General features: G+C 36.1%; 2 protein-coding genes across 3 annotated transcripts in view; one reads left to right on the forward strand and one right to left on the reverse strand.

The window, feature by feature from the left end:
- LOC139688095 (transmembrane protein 151A-like) overlaps window positions 1–4,989 on the forward strand; it is a 161,141-nt gene extending 156,152 nt beyond the window's left edge. Inside the window, exon 4 of the mRNA XM_071585520.1 lies at window positions 4,024–4,989. Within this exon, the coding sequence (XP_071441621.1) occupies window positions 4,024–4,989 (966 nt within the window). The remainder of the gene's footprint in view (window positions 1–4,023) is intronic.
- A 15,806-nt stretch (window positions 4,990–20,795) lies between these two features.
- The window catches only part of LOC139687698 (Golgi resident protein GCP60), a 37,045-nt gene continuing 32,378 nt past the window's right edge, over window positions 20,796–25,462 (reverse strand). The window contains exon 9 of one of the 2 annotated variants that reach the window (XM_071584951.1): window positions 20,796–22,458. In XM_071584951.1, the coding sequence (XP_071441052.1) occupies window positions 22,229–22,458 (230 nt within the window). In that variant the 3' untranslated portion in view covers window positions 20,796–22,228. Of the gene's footprint in view, window positions 22,462–25,462 lie in introns of both variants that reach the window. The other variant, XM_071584950.1, reaches the window with a different exon arrangement.

Genomic DNA, 25,462 nt, shown 5'->3' on the forward strand with positions numbered 1-25,462 from the left:
TTATTCTCTTAAAAAACTTCAAATTTTTTATTAATGGCGATAAATAGCTAAATATCACACCCACTTCCCAAAAGAAATGTATAGACTATAGACGCCAAGCGAAATTTATTTTCCTAAGTTATTTAAGCATTTAAAGTTGTAAAAAACAGTTATATTCAATGCATTAACTTGCTCTGGGATATTGTGAAGAAATTTTTCTCTTCAAATTTAAAATAAAATTCCCATTTCCTTTCCTCTCTTTAAGAACCCTCACACCCCCTCCGTGTACCCCATCCGTAATCGTCTCTGCCGCCAACTAAGTAATGAAAAGACTGCTGCGTAATTAATAAGGCACGGAATCAACAACGATGCTTGCAAGCGAGGAGAGAAATTACGACCCGCCCACGCACGACAAAGAAACGATCCTTTCCTCGCGCGAGCAGCAGGGCAACCGTGCCGCGTGCGCCCAGGATCTCCGCCGTGGAGTACCGCCGTCGATCCTCGCCCCACCCCCGCCCCTTCTCCAAACGATCTCAGCAACGACCCAGAAACCATCAAATAATTCACGGGGAGCGGAACGAAAGGGGGCGACGGAAGGTCAAGTCGACGGACTGGGGTAGGGATAGACAGCGGGACTGGGAGCGAGTGGCAGACGGGATCTCGTCGATCGTGGGTGGTATATTTCGAGGAGGTGCCGGTGTTGGACCGTTAGGTGCCACGGGGGAGTGTATGTCTGTGTGTGAGAGAGAGGGGACATAAAACGTCCCCGAGCGACGTTCCCGGAGGGGCGGAGAGGAAGATGTTGGCGTCGGGAAGGCGAAGGGAAGGGATTAGGCGTTAAACCTGGCCATCTCTCCGACTATCGGGGTGTGGTGCTTCGAGGACGTGAATTGCACTGAAACTGGTAGGACCGCTGGAGAGATAAGAATGGCAGGGGGAGAGAAAATATCTCCGCTCCGAGAAAGGGCGCGCAGACGGAAACTCTCGGAGGAAAGGAAGGGGAACCGTGTCGAGACGGATTTGCCGGAAAGCATCTCAGGTGTTTTCACCCTTCCACCTCGCGCTCGCGGGACGCACGCACGAGAGTATCAACTGGGATTTGAATGCGTGGTCTAGGGAAGCAAAACCACACCGAAGGGAAGCGTTGATAAGGCATGCGAAAATGAAGTCTTCGGCATGTTTATCACAGGCGGATGTGCGAAGAAATGTGCGGTGTCAACTTACGTTTGGACAACCTGTAACCGTCGTTGAGTCGTTGGTAACACGGTTGAAGAGAAATCAAACTGAACTAAATTAACTTTTTTAGGATGCATAACTTCGAACCTAGGGTCAAAGCCAACGGTTTTGCATGAGAAAGTTGAGTTAGGTGTGTCGAAAAATTTCTCCAGACCATATATGTATATATAATATATATCTCGGCCTATATACACATACATATATATATATATGTATGCATATATAAATGTATATATATATGTATGTATATATATAAATGTATATATGTGTGTGTGTATGTATATATATATATATATATATATATATATATATATATATATATATATATATATATATATATATATATATATAACTTGAACAGCAACAAACAATAGAAGAACACATAAACAGAACACTCACACGTTATTTCTTAATCATTTCGACGGAATTTAGCTCAATCCCTCAGGAGAAGCAGTAGTATTGCTAGTACTAGTAAGCAATAGTATTTACACGTAGGTATATAAACATAAATATACCTACGTATAAATAACCGTAAGTACAGTAATCAAATCAATCCCAAGGTCAGTTTGTTCGGTGATGGTGGAGTTCACCCAGTACTAAGCCCGACGGCGTGTGAAATTCACACATCAGGGTAGGGGGTCCGTCCATCTGGTACCCGAAAAATCACCTAGGTTGGTGTGAGCGGAGGGCGCCCAGAGAGGCTTGCCCGGGAATCAAATCCAGGCCGAACGCTCTACCCCTGGACTACCGTGGCTCACCCACACACACACACACACACGAGTATATACCTGTAGGTTTTCACGTTTCCGTTTCACGATTACCGAAACTCAAATGTTTCAAATCACGGCCAAAGTTTTAATGTGAGCTAAAATTATATGTAATGATTTCCTTGTTAATTCACTTCCTAATTGATTTGTCTCGTACTGCCAACAATATAAGGTATTAGTTGCAATAAGTTATAAAAACAAATGCATGCCTTGCATCGTTTTAGTTGATAGAATGAGCAGGAAGCTAGGTAGGGAAAGTAAAAAAAACTTATAAAAACGTAGTTTTATAACTATTCTAGTGTTAATTAACAGGAAATCATGTTTACAAGTCAGCACCTGTAAACAAGATTGATTAAATGTTCCATCATTTTCTTTTAATTCTTTTCTTGCCCTTCTTTCAAACTTGCAAAACATACTTGAACTTCTTTAACCTCGTCTCCAACTTTCTCTTCGAAAAGTTTGAGTGAAGTAAGAGGTTTTTAAGGTATCACCTGACATTACGCGTTCGAAATGTCCAAGAACCACGTCAAAGTAACACTTAGTTGGGCTAAGTCATTTGTGACGCAAATCTCACAAAATAATTACTTTAAATTGTCGCGTAAATCCCAGCCTTCAGGCCACACTGCAATAAATCATTCCGTAAACCGAATTTTCCATAGAGTCCTTATTCATCTACGCTCTCAAGTCCTTTACTCGTGCATTGACGATCTGACGTTTTGGACCCGTAATTTGGTGTGGTGTGACGTTTATGGTTTAGGATACTATATTGAATGATCTGACCTATTCTCCTTTTGGTGAAAAGTACATTATTTTAATACAGAAATTCTACACTAGGCACCCCTCCCATTAATTTCCACAAAATTTTCGTTTATCGGCGACTGAAATAACCATATTAGTTTTGTAATGTAGTAACAAACTTGACATCAGCGTATCATTATTCTGAGCACAAAGAGGATCTGTTGCAGCAATCCTTTACCTGACGCACAATAGCTCAAGAGATAGATACCATACCCGTACGTATATCGTTGTTAAATCGTCCTTCACTCTGGCTGTCATATGCATGTCTTTGAAAACAATCGTTGTACAAATTATCTCTAGGCATATATAGCGCTTCGAGGATTCCTCCCAGTATATATGTGTATATATATATATATATATGTATATGATGCAACAACTCTATGCAACCCCCATGAGTACCGTGTCACTCTGCAATTTGCCTGATCTCTGCCCTGCAGGCTTTAACTTTCGTCCAGGACAACGCGTCACTCGTCTCATCTAATACTCAGGACCAACAATGTAAAATTTTAAAGCCAGCTTTATTAAAGATTAATATAAAAATATAAGCATGTAACTTGTTGTGATTTTGCATCGTATGAGGCACCGCTCATTCCCTTTTTTCCAACAAAAAAATGATATCACAGTGACACTGAGGAAAGGGAAAAAATGAACTTATTAATTTGAACTTTAAGACCAAGACTTTTTTCCATCGATTGAACAAAATAAATGAGCTTCTCGGAGTCGATCATAGGGTACTTACAGTGGATACTCTCCTTAACCTCGAAGTACCACCAGAAACGAATGATAAAATTCCATTTCGTTTTCACGATGATTTAGCGGTAGTGAAAAACTTTTTTTAGTTTTCAAACAAAGGAAGTTGGATGAAAGCCTTCTCAGTATTGCCTTCGTGACCGAAATATTGGGTGATTGTTGAGTTTCAACCTGAAGTGTAGTCGATGAAAAAAAATTACGTGACTACCGCAATAGAAAGCTATTTCACGACCTTGGAATGGTAAACCTTTTACTTCCGCTTTCGTCGTAAAACTACCACTTTTACCGCTGGCTCATCCTCATGTGAATGGAGTCAGTACCACACCCACAATCGTTATTCTGCAAGATGAATCTATCCCTTGACATGTTACTTATCACCTGACCGCAGGTTTACATAATTAATATCAGTGCACCTACACATGCAAAAGAGGGGCCGTAGTAAATGGCCACCACATGTTGCCGGTTATTATTCATCAAGTCTCATTTCCTTTAGGTCACCAAACTATTCGGCGTCAACTACCTCACCCCTGAGGTCCCCGCCTTCTCTCTGGCACCCTCGTCACCAAACGACGTCTCCTGGGTGCCCTGCGGCGGGCGCTCGTCCCGCGGAAGCACCGTCGACAGCGGGGACCTGGAGAGGATCATCCGGGAGAACACCGCGCTCGTGCCCAGCTACTCGGAAGCCCTGCTGATGGACGTAGGTCAGGAGGGGCCGGAGGGGGCCGCGTCTGCCGCGGGGGCGGAAGAGGAGGACGGAGAGGCGGGCAGGGGTGCAGGGGGTGAGGGTCGCCTCCTCCCCCGACCCCCTTCCCTCCCCGCCCCGTCGCACCCCAACCGGCTCACCCTCTTCCCGAGGGCGGAGGGCGGCGGCGGTGGGGGTAGAAGGGGCAGCGCCGCGAGGAGAGCGCGGGGCAGCGGTGGAGGCCTCTCCGGCCGACGGCCCTTCTCCCGGGCTTCCTTCTCCTCCCTCGCGTGGTCCCCCTCGCAGGCCCCCAGAGGTCCCCTCTTCTACCCTTCGCCCCTCGCCGAGAGGTCCCCAGCCGACCCTTTCGGGGGCAGGACTTCCACGACTCCGGCAGAGGGGGACCCTCCCCCCTACGAGGAGGCCCTGGGGCTCAGCGACCCCTTCCATAATACGCCAACCGTGGCTGCCATCACCTCCCGCCTTCGGAGGTCCTTCACGGACACGAGGGACATCTGCCGGCGCCTCCGGGACCACCAGAGGCGCTCTTGCACCGAGGACGCGGACGCGGCCATCTTCCATGAGGCGGTCGGCGGGGAGCGGGCTTCGGCGTCAGGGCCGGCGGGTAGGCGTGAAGGGGAGGAGGGGGAGGACAATGAGGAGGACAGTGGTGACGAGGAGGGGGGCTTCTGGGCTGAGGAGGAGTCTTGGAGAAGGAGGGCGGGGGAGGGAAGGTGTGCCCGACACGCACTCATCACCATGGAGACGAGCCTCTGAGTGGGGTGTGCAGAGGGGCTTTTGTAAACTACGGGCCGCTCTCCGGTTTGTGAGCGTTTTAGTGCGCTATGGTATGAAATGCCAATCTCATGCGTTTCCGCATAATATGAAGCAGTTTCAGACTTCAGAAGCATATATTTTGAATGGTATTTTCCTAAATAACGCCCTAAAACCTTTCTACAGTTTTCTCCTTCCTTGCAGCAAAGGACAGTGGTAATGCATCAAGTCTTGTGATAACAAGTACTCATCGAGGATATAATGCTTACCCTTTAATTTGCTATAAACATATGTTCATATGCATTCTTGTCAGTTGCAGGTATTGGTAAAAAAATTGATCAATTACCCATTGACTTTCAGATGTTCAAGGTTTATACATGGCTTATCACCAGAATGACAAGTGCTCTAAATCAATGAAGTGAAATCTCTATAATTAATGGTTTCTGGCATAACTTTATGGAATCGATTCATATTGGAAATGAAAATAAAGTTACTATTTTTTCATTTCCAAGTGAAATCTCTTAAACAGAAAATTTCCGGCAATGAGGACAAAATGTATACATTCTAAACAGAAATGTAGATGATTTAAAGTGATGGTTTTCAATTAATGATGGTATTAATAAAATTAAGCATGATCAGTTGGAATATGCGAACGCTGAAAAAAATATCCCATTATGGTGATATTATTTTGTGAAAAATTAACGATATACTTGATTTACATGGATGGTCTACATAATTTTTGGATTAATAATTATCAAAATTTAGCATTAGATTAAAAAATTACTTTGGTCTGGCTACACAGCCAACATAATTCCTGGCACAGTGAATGTTTTATACTTTGACGTCAACTCTTTTTATGTTTTAACTATATTTTCAAACATGAAGCACTTTACAAAATTTTAAGCTGACACTCATGACAGCAACTATGGCTAACATTGATTTAATATTCATTTGTTACGGCTACACTAATAATATGTAATGGCTTTGATGAAATTCTCAATCTAATAATGTCATTGATGATGAATAACTAACAAGGTAAATGAGATAAAATAATTTAATTTCTAAACCTAATTAAGTGTTGCTTAAGCAAACATTGGAGTTTGCCTTCGCTACATACTTTGATGGCCTCTTGAATGAAGTAAATTATCCATCACCACACAAATGCTGTCAGCTTGTGATAAAATTACAAAATTCCTCCCTTAAATCTAACAATTTGCCCTGCAGTAGACTTGGATATAGAGAAACAACTAGAAATATGTGAAAGTCGTCATTATTTTCTCTCTCATATTGGTTTGAGATGACCTTCTAATAGAATTTTTTTAACAAATCAATGGAAAAGTTCAAGTACATAAATATTATTTATGGAAATTACAGAGTGATAGAATTTTACAGAGAATAATTTTTAAAAAGTACATCTTATTCAATTATGTCGTCAATGAGCTGCATCTTATATCAAAATCTAAGATGTAGGAGCTTAATATATTCATTAGGTATTAATCATTAGGTCTAACTGATTGATTTCAAAATACGATAGCACACAAGGCCACCCACAGTGAACTCTTGACAAACCATACCCTCAGAATAATGCATGTGACAGTAGAAGCTTGAAATATTCAGCTCTTTTAAAGGCATACAATATTATTGATTGCTTTATATGCAAATTGTTTTTCATAAATGAGTTACAGCTCAATTAAACAATATTTTCATAAGAATGGCTTCATTTTATCAGCCAGCAGGAAAGTATTTTTTTTATGTCATGGATAAAGTCAAAAAGCATTAAAATATTTTATAGTATGAAGGTAGGCATTGGTCAGCTCTTTTATTTGGTTCAAATATCATTTACTATGCATTGCTTCGATTTTCCATTAGTAATAGGGGAAATTCAATTAATTATACCATTATTCAATCAACAAAAGCTTCAAATAAAATCCAAAGTGACTTTAACCCAAGTAAAAGTTTTTGGTTCAATTCAAAGAACTAATGCATGTCGTTATATACATGACCAAAATGTTGAAACATATGTTTTACCTTGTCAACAGCAAGATTCATTTACCTGAGAAAATGTGTCAGAACTACTACATACTACATTCCTGGTGTTTCCTCACTAAGTGAAAAGCAAATACTTCCATGGTTACTCAGGGCAATCCATAGCATGGGTTACATATTGTTTAGTACAGAGCAAGGAGAAATCATCAGATTGTTGGATTATGGATCGTGAATTATCTGCAGATTTAGATAGATTTCCCACACGACATTTTGTAAATAAATTGCAATAGCATCCATAGTGAGTATCTCACTTCCTCCTGATTCCACATGATTACAAACTGAGATTTTTAAAATACCAATTAATATTATAAGAAAAACTTTTAAGTCAGTATTTATGAAAATTTCAAGTAAATGCATAAAGTTACACATAGTTCCTCTTTACAACAAGTCCATACATAATGAAGAGTACAAAAGCACAAATTTTATAATGAATGCATTTCAGGCACTTTTTAATAGCATTTAGTTTTACAGAAGTATGTTGGCCATGATAGACTATATATGCTGAATGCTATCTTACAGGAATTATTATTGATTTGATTGATATCACTGTTAAATAGTCAAATACCTAATATTTCTGAGGTTGAACTGTTTCTTAATATGTTAATGAAAATTGTCTATTACTACTGAAATAATAACTAAAAATTTGTCCATTTTTGCCAGTCAAATACTTTAAGCATTTCTGTCCATAATTATCATGTGATGAGGGATTTATGCTTGGGCTTATCAAATGAGAAGTAAACATAAAAGATTACATGGCAGTGAGATATGTTAACTAATGTCCATTTTTGCTTTCAAAACATTTTTCAGTCTCATAAAATGTTAGCAAATATTTGTCCTTCCTAGGAAAATCCTATTGTAGGCAAAACTTTGCACAATATCATTTGTTTAGTTAAGACAAGAAGTTTTATTTTTTAAATATGGTCTGAAATTTAAGGTTTTCAAATGCTAATCTGTGATTTTTTTTGTAATTTTCCAAATAAATATGATTTCATTACAAGTTCACCCATTAACTCTGCTTAAGATGCCTTGAAACCTTTCTGTAGCATGGCGTGAAACATTTCAATAATGGATATTCAGTATTAGAACTAATAATCTTTAACTCTACCCCAGCCATCTTGAAAATAACGGCTAACACATGACTGCATTTCATGATATATTAGCTCATAATTCACAATTTGAAAACTTGAACCAGGAATTTTCTTTTGAAACATCACAACACAGCATGATGGCGGTGTATACACATCAAACATTAATGGGTGTGAGAAAAGATCATGCAGCCAGAAGTTTCAATGACATGTTTAAGGTAATGGTGTTTGGAACCATACATGTAATCACACTGCCCAAGTTTCTGCAGCCAATTTTGTCTTGCCTAAATGCAAATATTACTGAATATCTTAACTGGGAATTATTCTCAATACTCCAAGCCTGATAACTATGCATGGGACCCCATTATATTATCTCAGTATTTCACTAATTTCATCTCAGAGGTATGCATATCTATTCAACAAAAAAGTCATCCCATTCACTAAAAATTCTTTACCAACTCAATGAATATGCATTCAGGTCACAACTAAGTAATTTTTTTTGGCTGGCATTAAAACCATAACATAATTTTACCAATGTATAAAAGTTATGCAATTCCAAAATGATGAATTTATATATCCTCTTTGCAGTTACCTCTTGTTAAGTGAATGTATATGATAAACTTCCTTTTTAGTTGACATCTACACGAATATGTTAGTAACTCCCACAATCAACCCATATCGCTACTAATTCAGTCTGAGCACCCAAAAAAGACCTTGGTAAATGGAAAATAAAATTTCATGTATTTATCATATAATAAGTTGATCCATTTAAAACAAGTAGTAGAATAGTTTAAATTAAATATGAAATAAAAATCACAGGATCTATTCATTTAAGAATGACATAAAAATGTCACCATTTGTAACAAAAAGCCTAGGATTAATTTGGTCATTTGATTGTGAAAATAAACCTCTGCTCTTAAAAAATTGTATTGAATCACAAAAATTCCATAACTTAGAGCAGCTGAAGGAAGATATGTAAAAATAAAAATGTTTGCCATGTTGTATGTTAGTTTTCCAAAGTTATATACCATGCCTGGTTCTTTAAATCAATTTGAAAATGAATAACAAGAATGATTTGAATATAAAGGTTACCTATTAAGGGAAATGCACATTTTTGATATGCCATGGTTCTCACTGCTCTGGAAACAAGATAGGGAAATTCTTGAGGCAGTGGAAATTCAATTACAAGATCATATTCTGAGTGATTGCATATGATAGGTCAATACAACTTGCATGAGCTTTGATGTTTGCCAACACAGACTAGCAGCTTGCTTCATTGCTATGGAAGTAGAGTATGATGTACAAGAATTGACATAATTTAAAGATGTTCTTTTATAAAGGTGATATTTTTACATGGAAAATGTCCTAATGCTTTCTGTGCAACTACATTTGAATACTCGTGCCATAAGGAAAACTACAAAAAGATATTCTCAATACTATGAAACAGTATTCAGCTGCCATGAACTATAACCTCTAAACCCTCCATCCAAACAAAGATTATTAAACAAAATATCAAATAATTCAACAATAATATTAATGCATAATGAGTAATTTATTAGAATAATAATCAAATGTGTTAAATTCCCAAAAACTTGGGTTCATAACTAATTAATTAATGTACATACAGCATTTAATAAATTAAATCCACTGTTAGCTGTTTTATTATGTATCAAATAGCTATTTGCGGGCTACCATTTTATATAGTGTTGTAAATATTTTCCTTTCAGCTTCTCCAGATTCTCTATTTTACTTGTAATTTGTCTCTAACTATGCATCAGTGAAATCTAATATTCAGCATCATATTAGATTTAATGACAACAAATTTAATATCATAAAGGTGACTCTAATGTCCTTTAAAAATGAATCTGTTGATAAGGAGTGCATAGATATCCAAACTAAGTTGTGGACCAATCCAAAGTATCCCGACAGAATGACCACAAGGTGTTTCAGGTCTACTGAATGATTTTGCATGGTAGGCACCAAAATGAACTATTGACATAACATCCAAGAGTCTGAAAGTAAGCTTATTAATTAAACTTATTCTCAAACAAAAGTAAATGCTTGTGTGCTATATTCAACCTAGTTGGATTAAGCAACTATCATGGGGTAATGATCATTTTTTTTCTCACTGAGATACCGTCCCTTGACATGACTATATAGCATGCTTTGAAAACCATTATCAATGAATGATATTTAATATACATATAGCCAAGTCAATTAAAGCCAAAATGGTGAATGTGCCTGATGTATGTTTTGGGTTAGTGCAAGTAGAGCTATGGTATGGCATAGATGTATCCTGTTGAACTCCAATTTAAATCAAGTGAATACGTATGACATAGATTTACAGCTATTGTAGTTTCAAATTGAAAAACAATTGGCTACAATAGACCCATCAAAAGCTGTGCCTATGGTAGATCTCTATAGAATGCATTTAGTGTATAAATTGACCAATCAAACTAAAGCAAACTCCTCTGGAAAATGGAGTGGGCGAAAACTGTACAGGAGAAATAAGGTAGCTGCACAAGATTTGATGTGAAATAGTGAAGATAAAATGAGGCCAAATCTGTTCAGCCCTATAATTTATAATAATCATCACATCTTCACTCTGTGAATACCCCAAGTTCATTAAATTCACCACTTGATTATCATTCACATTTTAACATTATGAAATATGAAAAACAACAGAAGACTCTGCACAATAAATTGGAAACATTACCCATTTTTCATTGGGGAATTACTTTAGGAATTTATCATTTAGCTTAATTCTCTACCTTGTTGCCAAGCTCAATCATACTGATTAAAATGTTTCATTCCTAAAATAACTACTTTCATATTTGGTGAAATTAGTTCATTCTTAAGAAATCATGACACTAATATATAGATGACTCTTCAAATGGATGAAATGTGTTCCCAAACGTAAATATACCAAATGTTACGTATTATTCTCTTTTGGCTAAAAATGGGATAATACTAATGGTTCATTCATTAATTTCAATAATACAATTATATTATTGACAGGCATGTTTAAAAAAATGAGCAGCATATTTATTCATGTGACCCAATGTAAAACTACATATTTTCATGATGATAATATGTCCTCTGGTAAAAAGGCTCATTGAAAGAAAATTCCCTTTGCAATGTTATTCTCTCAGAAACTACATTTCAAAGCATGTATGGCATTTGATAAAATATAGTTTTTCATAAAATTCCAAATAATTTTAGAAAGTTCCTTTACCATAATAATGCCAATAGCTTCATCTCAGGATGTGGATGATAATAGGATGCCAACTGACCTAATTTTTTCAGTAATTCATCAGTCAATGGATCTAGATGCATGCCACCATAGACCTAAAATTTTTCTTTGGATCAAATCTTAGACAAACTGTATTCACAAAGAATTTGGCCTTGATACCTCAATGGAGTGTTCAGCACCATGAATACTCTTTCTAGCATTCCCAAACAACCAGTAAAATGGTGACTAAATGCCTTTAAAAATGTGTCCATTACTAATAGAAAGGCAATGTCTTAATGAGATTAAATTGAAATCATTAAACAATATTATCAGCAAAGGAACACAACTGTCTTTGTTCGGCTAAATGCCCAAAAAACTTGATGTCATTGTTAGGAGAATGAAATGCAAGGAATCAATCCATTCCAAATTTCACCTCACCTATTTTTATAAGATGTTTTATGAGATCAATGCAAACCTGTAATCATTCCATCATCTTCACCGATTAGCGCACAGCCAATTATAGTGTTGTTGGTGTACCTACTTGTTTTTGTTCGCACAAACTGCCATGGATAATGAAGCCAAAATTTTGTTGACGTGTTATAGTGCATTTGCATGAAAGCCAAGTTTAATATTCAAATTGTATGTTATGTCACTGCATGTTCTTGTTAACTTTAATATTATTTGTATCACTTGACTGAATTATGTAAACTTCATACAGGAGGGAGATAAAAAAATGTGACAAATGTTTGCCACTCTGTGGGACAAACAAAAAAATGTTTCATTTTGTAAATTGTTTAAAACAAATAAAAATATGAACATAATAACCTTCTTAACTAGGTATTTTATGCTCTTAACTCCTCATTTCAACAAGTCTTAATGTTGTACTTAATATTTTCAGGTGTCATTTTGTTGAATTTTATCATCTCAACACAAAGAAAAATTGTTTACTGAAGGAATATAAATTCGTTTTATTCATTCGCTGTTTCAGATTTTGTTACCTGGCAAAGCCATTCTTAAAGATGATGACTGGGCATGTAACCAAAAGCGGGATCAGAAAATAAAAGTTTTGCGGGTTCTATTATGTTTCCTTCCTAGTATAAAATCTTAAGGCTCATTTCATACCCCCATCATGACAAATTGTTCTTATATCACGTGTCAACTAAAAATATCTCATTTCAATATGTTATAGACCTGCATGTTTTTTTAATAATCAAGAGTCACACATTGAAATACCTTGTGCACAAATAATTCAAAAAAATGAAAACATGATAATTCCTAATCTAAAAAATGGTCCACAAATAAATTATTTTCATACATATACTGCAAATTTAATATTCGTGAAATTGCTGGAAAGAAGGTACTTGGGAAAGATTTGTAACAAAAAGAAACTGTAATCCAAGAGCTCTGCATATTATTTTAGAGTGATTTGACTGCAATTATATTCATATAGTACACTACACATCAAACCAAATACTCCATCCATAGCTGCCACTCTAAATAAAAACTTGAGTTTTGACTCTTTTTCACTTCACTCTAATTATTATCCAAATTAGACCCTTGTAATCCTCTTGAGAATCAGAGAATTGCAATTTTTCTAAAAAATGAATCACTAATGATCACCTCACATAAAAAACACAATGCAGAGAAAAAGTTAGGCAAGGTTTGGTGACTATTAATGAATCAAATTTTTTCATGAAAAAATAATTTATGCATGAACAAACCAAGAACATAGGGCTACATCCTGTGGCACAAAATTAAGTGCAATACCTATTGATAAGACAGGAAATTATTACACATATTGTTGCGATGATGAATTACTTTACCATGTATGACTGCCTAAGGATCTCAATGATGTTCAAATGAGACTATGAAGCATATCAGGAAGGTCCAATCCTACATTCTCAATAGTAGTGGGGAAGTAGTCCTTCAAAAACAGAACTTCAGACCACTACCTAAGGACTCCTTGAGCCACATTGGTCCAGTGTGTCAATTTAATGAGAAGTTCAGATTTAAATCAATAATTAATTTTATTGACTATAAACAACATACTCTTCATAAAATCTGTGATGAAGCTAATTAATTAGATGGCAATTCAAGCCAATATTTCTCTGAAGAATGAATGATGCAAGTATTTGAAGAATAGAGGGCAGTGGGCAACAGCTGGATATTGACCACATTGCATTTGTACTTGAAAATCTAATGATTGGTCTTGAAGCAAAACTATGAGATCTGTGGCTCTAGAAACATTATTACACTATCATTATTAGCAAGGAATTGGAAAACTTTAATCGACATGTTAGCTCCAATATCTTTAAACTTAAATTCTCTCAATTGATACTGTGCATGATGAGGATATGTTTACAAAAGACATCAACTAATTAGCCTAGATTTCGAGTGTAAACTCAATGTAAATATTAATAGGTATTGAGTAAGAATTTTATTGAACAAAAAAATTGTATTTTAATACATGATCATATGGCTAATGGAATTGTGAGTTAAATAGAAATTTAGAGTTTCAAAGTAGGTGCAGGTGTACCTTTCAACTTGTTTTGAGTCATCACCCAGATAATTTGGGACTATTCTTTGATTTCCAAATTTATTTTTAAAATCAGAGTTGTATATGGGCCAGCATTTTTGATGTTACTAATGGGACTAATTTTGAGAAAGAGAAAACTGGTTTTCCATTTGTATTAACTGTCATGTAATATCATTTCATTTGTATCAAAGGCTCCAATCAGCAATGATAAATGATATTGCCAAGATATAATTTGAATAAGCAGCGAATACAGCCACCATATTGGACATTGGTGACTGCAGAGGACCTATATAGATGAAAGATAACTATTCAACAAGGTCCACTCCCTGGTATTTTTCCGTACTGAGATCATAGAAGCCAAATGCCCAAATACTAGAGCCAATGAGCCAAAGTTTGGTTTGACAGGAATGGCTAGGGGTCATCTTGATGGGTGAGAAAACTCCAAACAGGGTGAGGTTAGTTCCTTTTACAGTCTCACTGTCCTTGCATGCAGATCTGATAACGGGAAAATCTCTAATTAATCAATTGGTAGTCTAACTTCCAGTGTATGTTTTGAATGGACACAGTGAACCACAATATATTTCTTTGCCTCACCTAACAAAGCACAACTGATATCCAACACTACACTAAACCCTTCTTCAATACTGTATATTTTCATTCTCCCTTAATTTCTTCCAAAATGACTATCCTTTTCTTACCTAACATTCTCACGTCTATTGTAAAGTAAGAGTATTCTAATGTTTAAAGTAGGTTTTCAATTGACATAGCCAATACAACAGCCTGTTCAGTGGTACATTCAGGTACTTGCCGATCCTAAGAAAAAACAGCCTTGCATCCAACATTACATTAAGCCCCTCTTCAATTCTGCATACTTCTTTCCTACCTTCATTCTGTCCAACATGCAATCTTACTTCTACCCCTTCCATATCTTCCCAACACTCTTTCCTCTATTACAGTATTCATTAAGCATCCCATCACCAATCAAAATGCTCTGAATCCACCTTTCATGCATGCTTTGAATCCCTGCCAACAATCATCTCTCCAAGCCTTGTACTTCTTCATTGGTTTTCATTTCAGTCCATATTATCTTTTCAATCCTTCTCCACACATATTTTAAAAGCTTCCAATATGCATTTTACATTTTATTTCAACAACCATATTTCTAAGCCATAAAAAACCATGCTCCATATCCAAGTTTTCAACTATCTTTTCTTATCTTGATTTAAAAGAAATGTCATTGTTGGGAAAAGTGTGGCTGCGGCTGTAAAAAGGATGTGATAATAGAATAGCATATGCAAGTCGTGGTGGGGCTGGGAGGGTAGGTGGGGAGGTAGAAGGAGTTGGGTTTGTCACCAAGTCTTACATTGGCTATGGGGAAAGGAAGGAATGTCATGCAATTTGTGGGCCAAGGACTTGGATATCAGGGAGTTAAGGAAGGGAAATGGGAACTGTAAATATATTCATTTTATATATTTCTCATATTTCCTAATAAACCTCTTAGCCTTTGTTTACATTAATTTTCATCCTTTACCTAGAACAAAGGTTTTCCAATGCACTCCTCTGTGACTGTAACCCCTTGGCTAACAGACTGAATTAAATTTGATCATTTACAAATTTAACTTAATTTTTGAATTCCCCAAAATCTCTCCTTCCTATCTCCAGTTCTTGCTCTGCCTATTTAAACATTTCCTTCAAGTCTTCATTGAAAAGCGTGGATGATAATGGGGTACTAGTGTCTTACCCCTTGTCCTAACACTTCCCATCCTGACTCTCCATCCACCAACATGCAGCAGAGCAGTTTTGAGACATGCACACCTACGTACCACTTTAGCTCCAATTGAAATCAAAGTTATTGTTCTATAGTCCTCACATATGGCTGCCTTTTTCTTTCTTGGAATGGGAACTAGCATTGATCACAAAAATCGTCAAGCCAAATTCTTCCTAATAAATATTACCTATCAGCCCATAGAAAGTTTTTCTAAACCCTAAAATAACTCCCTAGGGATGTTTATATTCCACAGCCTTATTTAATTTCAATTCTCTTATTTCCTTTTTTATGTCACCAATCAATTATACCTGGACCTGAGCTATCCCCATCTACTAGTCTCCTGCATCTAAGCTTGTTGATATAATATCTCCATCATATAGATCTTCTTATGTACTCTTTCCATCTATCTCAAATCTTTCCTGATTCAATTAATAATTTTCCTGACTTTTCTTTTGATTGTTTGCAGAGATTTTCCCTTCTTATTTCCTGAGTGCTTTCACCTTCCTTTGAGTACACCAATTTTGCCCTTCCTTTATTGACTTTCCACATCCTCCCTCTGTATCTCACACCATGCTTCTTTTGCCCTTTGTTTCCCACCCGTTTGTTATTCAATACTTTGTACTTTCTCCTACTTCACTTAGTGTTTAAATTTTTTTCATTTCTTTCTCTCATCTATCTCCCTAATCGCATTGTGTGTAATTCATGGTGTCCTTGTTCTTATCCCAGGGTTTCATTTGTAACTTTCAACATCCCTTTTTCTTCTATTGTGCCCTTGCCCGGTCCTCACTAATAAAGTTTTCTACTGCCAACTGGTACACACATCAATTCTTGTCATTTAATGATTCTACTTACAACTTCCTCATCCATCTTCCCTATTTTATCTTTTTGTATTGGGTATTGCACTTCATTAGTACTAACTATTTACTGAATCCACATCCGCTCCTGGAAACTGCAATTTAATCACAAACTTCCTACACCTTTGCCTAATCATAATATAGTCTAAATTGTATCTTTCTGGATCCCCAGGCATTTTTCATTTATAGATAGTCCCTGTGCTATGCATGGTTTTCCAGGAAGTCTGGTACTTATAAAATCTCACAGCTTAGGTGAAGCTGGGGGTGCCCATAGGAATCACTGCCAATTTTACCCAGGCTCTTTGGTCAGAAGTTTAACTCTCTACTTGCCGGACTAGCATGAACCCCCCATCCACTGTATGTGACTATAGTTATTGCAGCAATAACCCCCACTATCCTTCCAACTTTCCTTGCATAGCCCTAAAATTTCTCTATTTCCTCTCTTCATCTCCCACTTAATATTTTCTACTTTCCGTTCTTAACATCACCCAAACATACTTAACCTGTTCTGACTAGTTTGGTCCTCTGCTGGGCCTTCTTTGCTGCTCCTATCAATTCTGCTTGCAAGGATTTCGTATGACAACCACAGAAGCCTTGCTTCTCCCACTGCCTAGCATGATCTACGTATGACCCAATGGGCTTAGTCCTGTAATTGGTGGCATTCTTAATTATTTTGTCCATCATATTATCATGGGATGAATAATTGGGACATTTCCAGTTGCCTTCCTCAATAGCGTTTTTAACATGACAACATCACTCAAATGACCACCCCAATGAGGTTATATGCCTTTTGCAGCCTCTTAAGGAACAGATGCTGTGAGGACTACCTTTCATCTGGCTCCTACCCATTCACCTAATTATAACTGCTCGTGCCATCACAGCTCTAGGGGTCATCAGAATGGTCCAGCCCTTCCACCACACCAAGGTTGTATGTAGTAAATGGGAAGAGGGGAGGGTAAATCTGGAAAAAATTGAACCTCCGACCCTCTGGTAGGCAATCAAATATTCTACCCACTAAATTTTCACACAAACACCATGTTTACTTATCTTTGGAAATGCACAAGAGGTATGTCTTCCGTGGGAAAGTTATGCAGGAGAAGAAGCAATAAGTGCTATTGTCACTCAGTCTCATAAATTGTAGCTACTAAAAAAACTGACTCACAATTTCTCAAATCATTAATTCTGAATAATACTCATCAAAGTGGAACATTTAACATATAATGATCAAATGTTTTCTTATTATTCCCAGTTATAAAGTTGTCAATATGGCAAAGAGAAATTGATAACTATCATATTCTTCGGAAGGTGAAGAAAGGTGACTGCTAGTGCACATCTCTTGGAAAGCCTTTACCACAAGTAAAACCATTTATTTAATTAGTATTAAAAACTTTTCAAGAAGCATGAAGGGGTCTTTAACTTTTCAGGTTAGTTTTAATGTAAACTCCTCTCTCTCACATTCAATAACTGAAATATAGTGTGCAACTAGATGCCATGGTTTTTCCCTCTATAATAGGCATATTGCTGAGAATTTTTTTCAAAAAGTTAAGATGCATATTATATCGTACATAGGAACAAACCACCACCACAGTATTCTACCCGAAGATCAGTTTGATGGTGACAAACATGCAGTGTTATTTTTAAAGGTAATAATAAACATTTTATACAGACTTTCAGCCAATTAATAACTTCTGTTTTCATGCATTGAAATTATAAATGTTAAAAAAATTTAAGTAGTGACATTTATAACGTAAATCATTTGAATACTGCTCAGGTATAATTAATATCGACACAATTCTCAAATAGTCTCATGCCACAGTTACAGGATGCAGCATATTTGTTGCATGGATTAGTTAAAATGTCTAAAACCAAATTCTAACTGATGACATGGCCTCCTTCTTCCTCTTAACTATACTGGGTATTAAGTAGGGGAAACATTTTGTGAACTATACGATGTCCTTAAGATTTCTAGCAAATCAGCCACAGGAGGTAGAAATCAGCTGACAAGAAGGAATTGGAAAGCTAGCAGACTTAGCCACTAGGGTTGAACTGCAGGTATAACTTCATTGTTTGTAGTTTGCATAGCTGGTTTATTGGTAATGTTGGTAATTTGGTAGAGGTAGGATGATCAGGGAATGACGGAAGGGTGGAGAAATACCAGGCATCATCATTAGCTTATCCTATTGAATGGTGACAAGGGCTGCACAATTTAACATCCCATACGATGGATGGCATTCTCCATTTAAGTGCCATCCACACAACACCTATGTAAGAAACAAGACACCATCAAAATATCCTTCTGACTCCAGGATTTGAACCTAAGCCCTCAGGGTGGGAAGCCAGTAAATTAGCCACCACACCATCTATCCTGATTCTCTCATCATAAAAGAATTTGAGAGTCACATTAGAGAAGAAAGATTTTGGAGGTTCTGTCCATCTAGCAAACACAGTGGTTTTTACAATATCATATTCATTCAGGTCAATCTCAAAGCCATGTATTACTCAAATACATACAGCCTCCAAGTTCAGAGGGGCCACTCATTTTAGATATTCCAATTCCAGACTTTTCAAACAATAGATATTATCTGATTTTTCACAAAGGGTATTAGGAAAGTGTTTTGGCACTTTTTGTGAAACATCCCTCATCGCTGTGCATGCTACAGGTATAACCTCAGCCAATGTTATGTATCAATACATAGTTTTCACCGAGGCTTGCATCCATGATGGCAATTGCTAAACGGGACCTGGTCTCACCACTAGCTACAAAGAACTTAGTTCTCATAAAGTACTGCCTAATCATAAATCCTACCATTGGAGTTATCAATCTGAAAGACTGTTTGATAGGTGAGGGTAAGGTTTACTCACCTAGTACTTAGCTCAACAGCATGTGAAATTCATACATCAGGGTGGGGAGATCAATTCCTTTCCCTGTTCCGTCTATGGTTTCCAAGGACGATCTGGCAATTGAAATATCACATAGCTTCGGTGAAGCTGAGGGTGCCCAGAGCCAATTCAGGAATCGAACCCAGGCCCTCCAGTCAGTAATCCAACAATCTACCCACTTGACTACGACATCCCCATAAATCACACATCATATTCCTAAATTTTTCTAAGCATTAAACCCTCTTCTCAATTTCACCTTTCCCCAAATTTAAAAAAATTGGAAAAATATACTTCTTTTTTACTTTCCTGAGTGAGTGGCCACCCTGATGTTGGCTATCAGAAGACCACAAATGTCAACAGCTATAGGACAACTCTGGTATCCTTAAAAATGCAGAGGAAAGGATTATGCCTCCCTGTATTTCCAATCCTTTTAATAGCAGCCACATGATGTAATTCAACCTTTCCCTTGCTCGCAGACCAATATTTTTTTGAAAACATTAACGATGCTAGGGGTACACAGTAGTCCAGTAGTAAAGCATTGGACTACTGACCAGAGGGCCCAGGTTCGATTCTCAGGCATGCCTCTCTGGGCACCCTCAGCTCCACCCAACCTGTTTAATATTTTTGGGTGCCAGAGCTTCCTAGGAAATCATAACTGGCACAGGGAAAGGATCTGGGCCCCCGTACCCTTATGTGTGCATTTCACACACCGTTGGGTTTAGTATTGGTTGAACTCCACCGACACCTACCAAACAAACCAACCGGAATGTAAGAGGGATATGGAGGACAAGTACGTAGCTTGTATAAAAATAAATAATAGTATCAGGCATGCCTTTGCTGACATGAAAAAATGGGTATAACTTATTATGGGGGCGTATCATAATCAGAAAACTATGGTGCTAACCCAAATAATGGCATTTGCGCAAAAAACCAATTATAAGAAACTACATCTTGCTTTCCATGAATTTACCATAATTATGACTAATTTTAAATATGTTCCTTTCTCTTCTTTTTCCTTAATAAATAAAATATATATATTTTACTCCTAAAAGAAACAAAGCCATTAAATCTTAATTTTAGCATCTTTAAGATGTTTTGTATTAAAAAACTTCAATGTGGTAATGAGGTAATGCAAACTATTAAAAATAATACCATGGGAATTAATGTTAATTTATAATGTTAACGAAGATGATAAAAAACTAAAATGAAACCTAAAATAAATTTCACTAACTAATGTTTACTCTTACTATGATTACTTGCCATTATTACTTAATGAGCATGGTCAGCCAGTTTTTATTCACCTAAACCACAATACCTCTCACCAAAAGGAAATCCACATTAAGAGTCAGACAGATGTGTATACATAAATATCAAGCGGTGATTGTGAAACAAAGACAGAATTATGAAAATATTTATTTGCATCTGCTAATCAGCAATAAATAATAATTATAATGGATAATTATTTTCCATAGTACACAAAAACATCATGCATGTAGATGTCTCAATAAACTTCTATTAAAACTCAAAGAACTCCATCACAACAAATAACAAAACAGCTTTCCAATGGAATCAATAAGCTTCACATCAATTGTGACAATAATGTCCACAAATACGTCATTTCAAAAACATTATACTTGGCACAAACAGTACACTAGAAAATTTTCAGCAACTATATCTGTGGGATGACTATATATTTCTCTTTAGATAAGAATTAACGGTTTATTATCACACATCTCCAAAAATCTTGTGCCACCAAAATATCTTGAAGCATTGGGTAAAAACAATGCAGATGTTAGCCACACATGCCATGAAATGTCTTACATACATAAAAAGCAACAACTCCAAGATATTTGGCTATAACAAACTAGTTTTCAGAAAACTAAATATTTTCAAAACAAATCTATACATCCTATAAAAATAAGTGCAAATTATAAAATTTTATTAACTCCCAGGAAAATAATTCAGGATGAACGTGAATGACAATTTACCTTCAGCTTTAGATAATAAAGAAAGGTGTAAAATAATTTAAGTGAGCCAAGCTGTTCTAGCCATCATCCCAACCTTATTATAAACTTCTATATGTCTCTGATCAAATCATATTAAATGCACTCCCACCAAAGTGTTCCCCTTTGGGTGAATCAATGTAAGGACTGATCAGAGGATAAACATTCATCCGGACTTCACAAATTATAAAAAGGGGTGGACGAAATGTAGTAGAGTGCTGAACAAGCTAAATATTTTCATTCAGCTGGAATACTTTGCTCGCCATGAATTGTTATTACAGCATGAATTATTAGCTGAGGATGATAAACATATAAAAATTAAATGTCTCCATCAACTACACAAAAAGGTAAAATGGGACACTGTAGTGCTATTAAAACATGTTTGATATGTTCCCTACACTCATGGCAAAAGAGCGCTTATGACACTTAGAGGGTGTAAAATAAGTTTTAACCAGTCCAATGACGTAACAACAAAAGAAAACAAAGTAAAACAACAATAACCATCACATGTAGTCTGGTCTAAGAAAACCAAATTCCGAAACATATTAACATTTAACACAGATTATGTTATGAATTCCCACCTTAATACATTTTATGACAAGAAATTTGGAGTCTGTGCATTGATCTCAAGAACATGCCATTTGTGAGAACCATATGCATACCATATGATCATAATAAGAGAAATACATACTGTAGTACATTTATAATTCATTTCTTTTTTTACATTCTTTAATGCAATTGGCCCACTTGATGACAGGAGATAAGTTTAAAGTTTACACGGATTCAACCAACCAAAGTGACTTCCCATTTCTGTTTCTTGACAGTGCCATACTTGACCTCATCTTGTGTAGTACACCCTATAGTACAGAGTCTTTGAGCGCCATAAGCTGTAGGAGTTGTCAAACTTAAGTAAGTATACTCCTTGACCTGGATATGGGTGACTTCCAGCATAGACTTCCTCCTGGCAGTCTCTTCGGTATACTGGCACAATCACAGACATTGGTATCTTGGGACCCATTCCACCATCACCAAGTCCACCTCCTCTTTCTACATCATCCACACCAAGGCCTTCTGGTCAATGTAAACATTAAGAGTTAATAAGAAAAACCAGAACAAAATTAGCACCACAGAGCATTGCAATATTTTTCAAATATTTCATAAAGGTGATAAAAATACGATAACAAGAATTGCACTAATGGCATTTATTTAATTAAAATTAATAGTGACATTTACTTGGGCATTCAATACTTGAAACAACTTAATACTTTTAGGCATCACATTGTGGTAAGTCACTTTATTGTAAAAATTTAATAAACGTTGTCAAGTCCACAAAACACAAAACAGACATTCATTGATTCCACAAAACATCGACTTCTTGAAAATTATATATTGGTTACTAAAAATACCCCTCCCAATAACTATGCCCTTGATGTGTGATCTTGTGAGATCCAATGACCATTCCAGTAGAAGCAATGTTAATTACTCCTGGAAAGGGTCACCCATACCAAATAAGTCAAATGACAAGAGCCACAGAATAAGTAATCCTTGTGGCATCTATTTTACAGGGAGGCTCCAAAGGAATCTGATCTTAGCTAAGCAGAAAACTAAGAGAAGTTGTCATACTATAAACACTATTGAGGAAGACAATGAGAAAAACATCTCTACATCCTTTCCCATGGCAATATGAATGGTATTACAGTCAAACCACAAATTAGCTTTATCGGAATTTATGTTTTCCCACAGATACAACATTTTTATCATGCCTCATACAATCTCCTATTTTTCCAATGAATGCAGAACCTAATATTTATAAGATTTCATTTTTGCTTTTCCCACTATTTACATCACTATGGGATGGATTAAAAAAATTTCACATTCTAAAACAGTTACTAATGTACATCAGCCTTTATACAAAAACTTCTTTGATTTCGTTTCATTCATTTTTAATTTTAAAAAATTAGATAGCAGTAATGTGACCAGTTTTAATGAAGAATTTGAATACGGCGGGGCAGTAGAATGCCACTAATGACTGAAATTTGAACTACTTTTTCTCATGATCTCAGTTGGCCAAGGAAAGATTCCTCCAATGAAATTAATACAATGGACGACTAGGAGTTAGCCATAGTATGTAATTTAACCCTCTTAGTGCGGCGGGGATTTCAGGGGTACTAGTGAGAAGTGCGAAGGGTAATTTAAGAAAATGTATCACCTTAGAAAAAAAAACATTATGAAGTTATTTGTTTAGATATCCATATGCAGTTTTTTTATTTTAAAATATAATATTATAGTTAATAATGATGTAATACATTTAAATTATCTGAAAAATAAATGTAATTACTACAGTATCATAAATTTGAAGAATATTTTTCTAGCAATTATATTTCGATTTTTAGACAAAACTAATATTTTTTTTAAAACATTTTTCAATGAAACTACGATATTTAAATATAATAAAGAATCAAAAAGACATGCAGAAAATATTATAAATAAATAAAGAAAAACCAGTGAATTGCAAATTTTTTTGTCAGCCTCTGCTAGTTCGATTTTGTTGAAAAGGCTGATCTCACTGAGTCAAATTGGGACTTTTCCCCTTTCCTTGAGACTGCGGCCATGTACTTACAATCTAAAGGCAGAAAAAAACCAAGTTCTAACTCACAGAGAACTGCTGATAATGTAATCCATTACACAGGGCGCAATTGATTAGATAGGATGGATGGCAAGAGAAACCAAAATGATTACAAAGCAGTGTTCTCATTTCCATCGTCTCAACAAAGTCTGAATAAGCAGCTATATATCAACCCAATAACACCACAACACATTCAAGAGATTACAGATGAAAACAGATTAGCAGCCTTTCAGTGGCTTTTCATAGTGGAAAGACCACTCAGAAAAAAAACGAGCAAACAATTAGGCTGAGCTTCCCGACATGTACAAAACTGAACGAAAAATTATAGTAAGAGTTATACTTTTTGAAAAGCATTTAAAATTGCTAATAAAAAATTAAAAAATTAATTACATAATTATATAGAATTCAATCTATCGATAGCACAAAAACCATAAATTATTGAAGAAAAAACCATAAGTTACAGCGATTTAAACAATAGCCTACGCAAGAGCCGATATATCGGCCCGCCGCACTTTTCGCCAGGGATACGAAAGCTGATATATCGGCCCGCCGCACTAAGAGGGTTAAACATCGTAAGAATACTTGTAAGAGATGATTCATTTCACACATAGGTTGAAATTAAAATGACTTCTGACAAAAACATGTTACAGCATAAAAAATGCAAGAACCAATGCCAGACAAATAAGATTATTTGCATTGCCTTGACGTAAAAGTTATAATAGTGATGAGCTCCTGAATAATAAAAAGATATAAAACTTGCTTTATTGCATGCAGGATATACTGAATCAAAAAAAAATTTACATTCTTCAAGCAGCTGAAATTATCCAACATTTTTGGTATATAACCATGTTAGTCATTATATAGTTTCAATGGTTCCTAAAAACGAATAAGACTGAAATGACCCAGCCATCTTCATTCTTCCTCATGTTTACAATACCATTCTCTCCATATTTGAAGCTTGAAACATTATAAACTTTTTATTTGTAGGATCCACATGTACCCATAATGTGCATTTTTATGAAGTTGTTCCTTTTACCATAATTCATTTTATTTATTTTGTGGAATATGATAAAGCCATGACATCATTTTACGTTTTGATAAGGAATGAGAAAATTCTTTACTTTCACATACTTTATTCATTCAAGATGTTTGATCTACTTTGGTTTTTTTCATTCATCATAATTAAAAAAATTAGTTGAGAGCTATAGTTACAGAGATAAATAATAATCATATCTTCCGCACTGAATTTTAAATTCACTCAGCAATGCTTGCAACCCCTAGGCTGCCTGACAAACTAAACCATCAAACCTACCTTAAGGCTGATTACAGTGCTTTTCACTATAAATTTTACCAAGAGAAATGTTTATATGCAGAATTGTTTGCATATTTGTTCTCTTTCAATGTTCACTGTGACTTTAGAGCTTTTAATTAAATAGTCATGAAAAA

The sequence above is a fragment of the Hetaerina americana genome, unplaced genomic scaffold (assembly GCF_022747635.1).
Source record: "Hetaerina americana unplaced genomic scaffold, ioHetAmer1.1.p SCAF_2, whole genome shotgun sequence".
Classification (NCBI taxonomy): domain Eukaryota; kingdom Metazoa; phylum Arthropoda; class Insecta; order Odonata; family Calopterygidae; genus Hetaerina; species Hetaerina americana.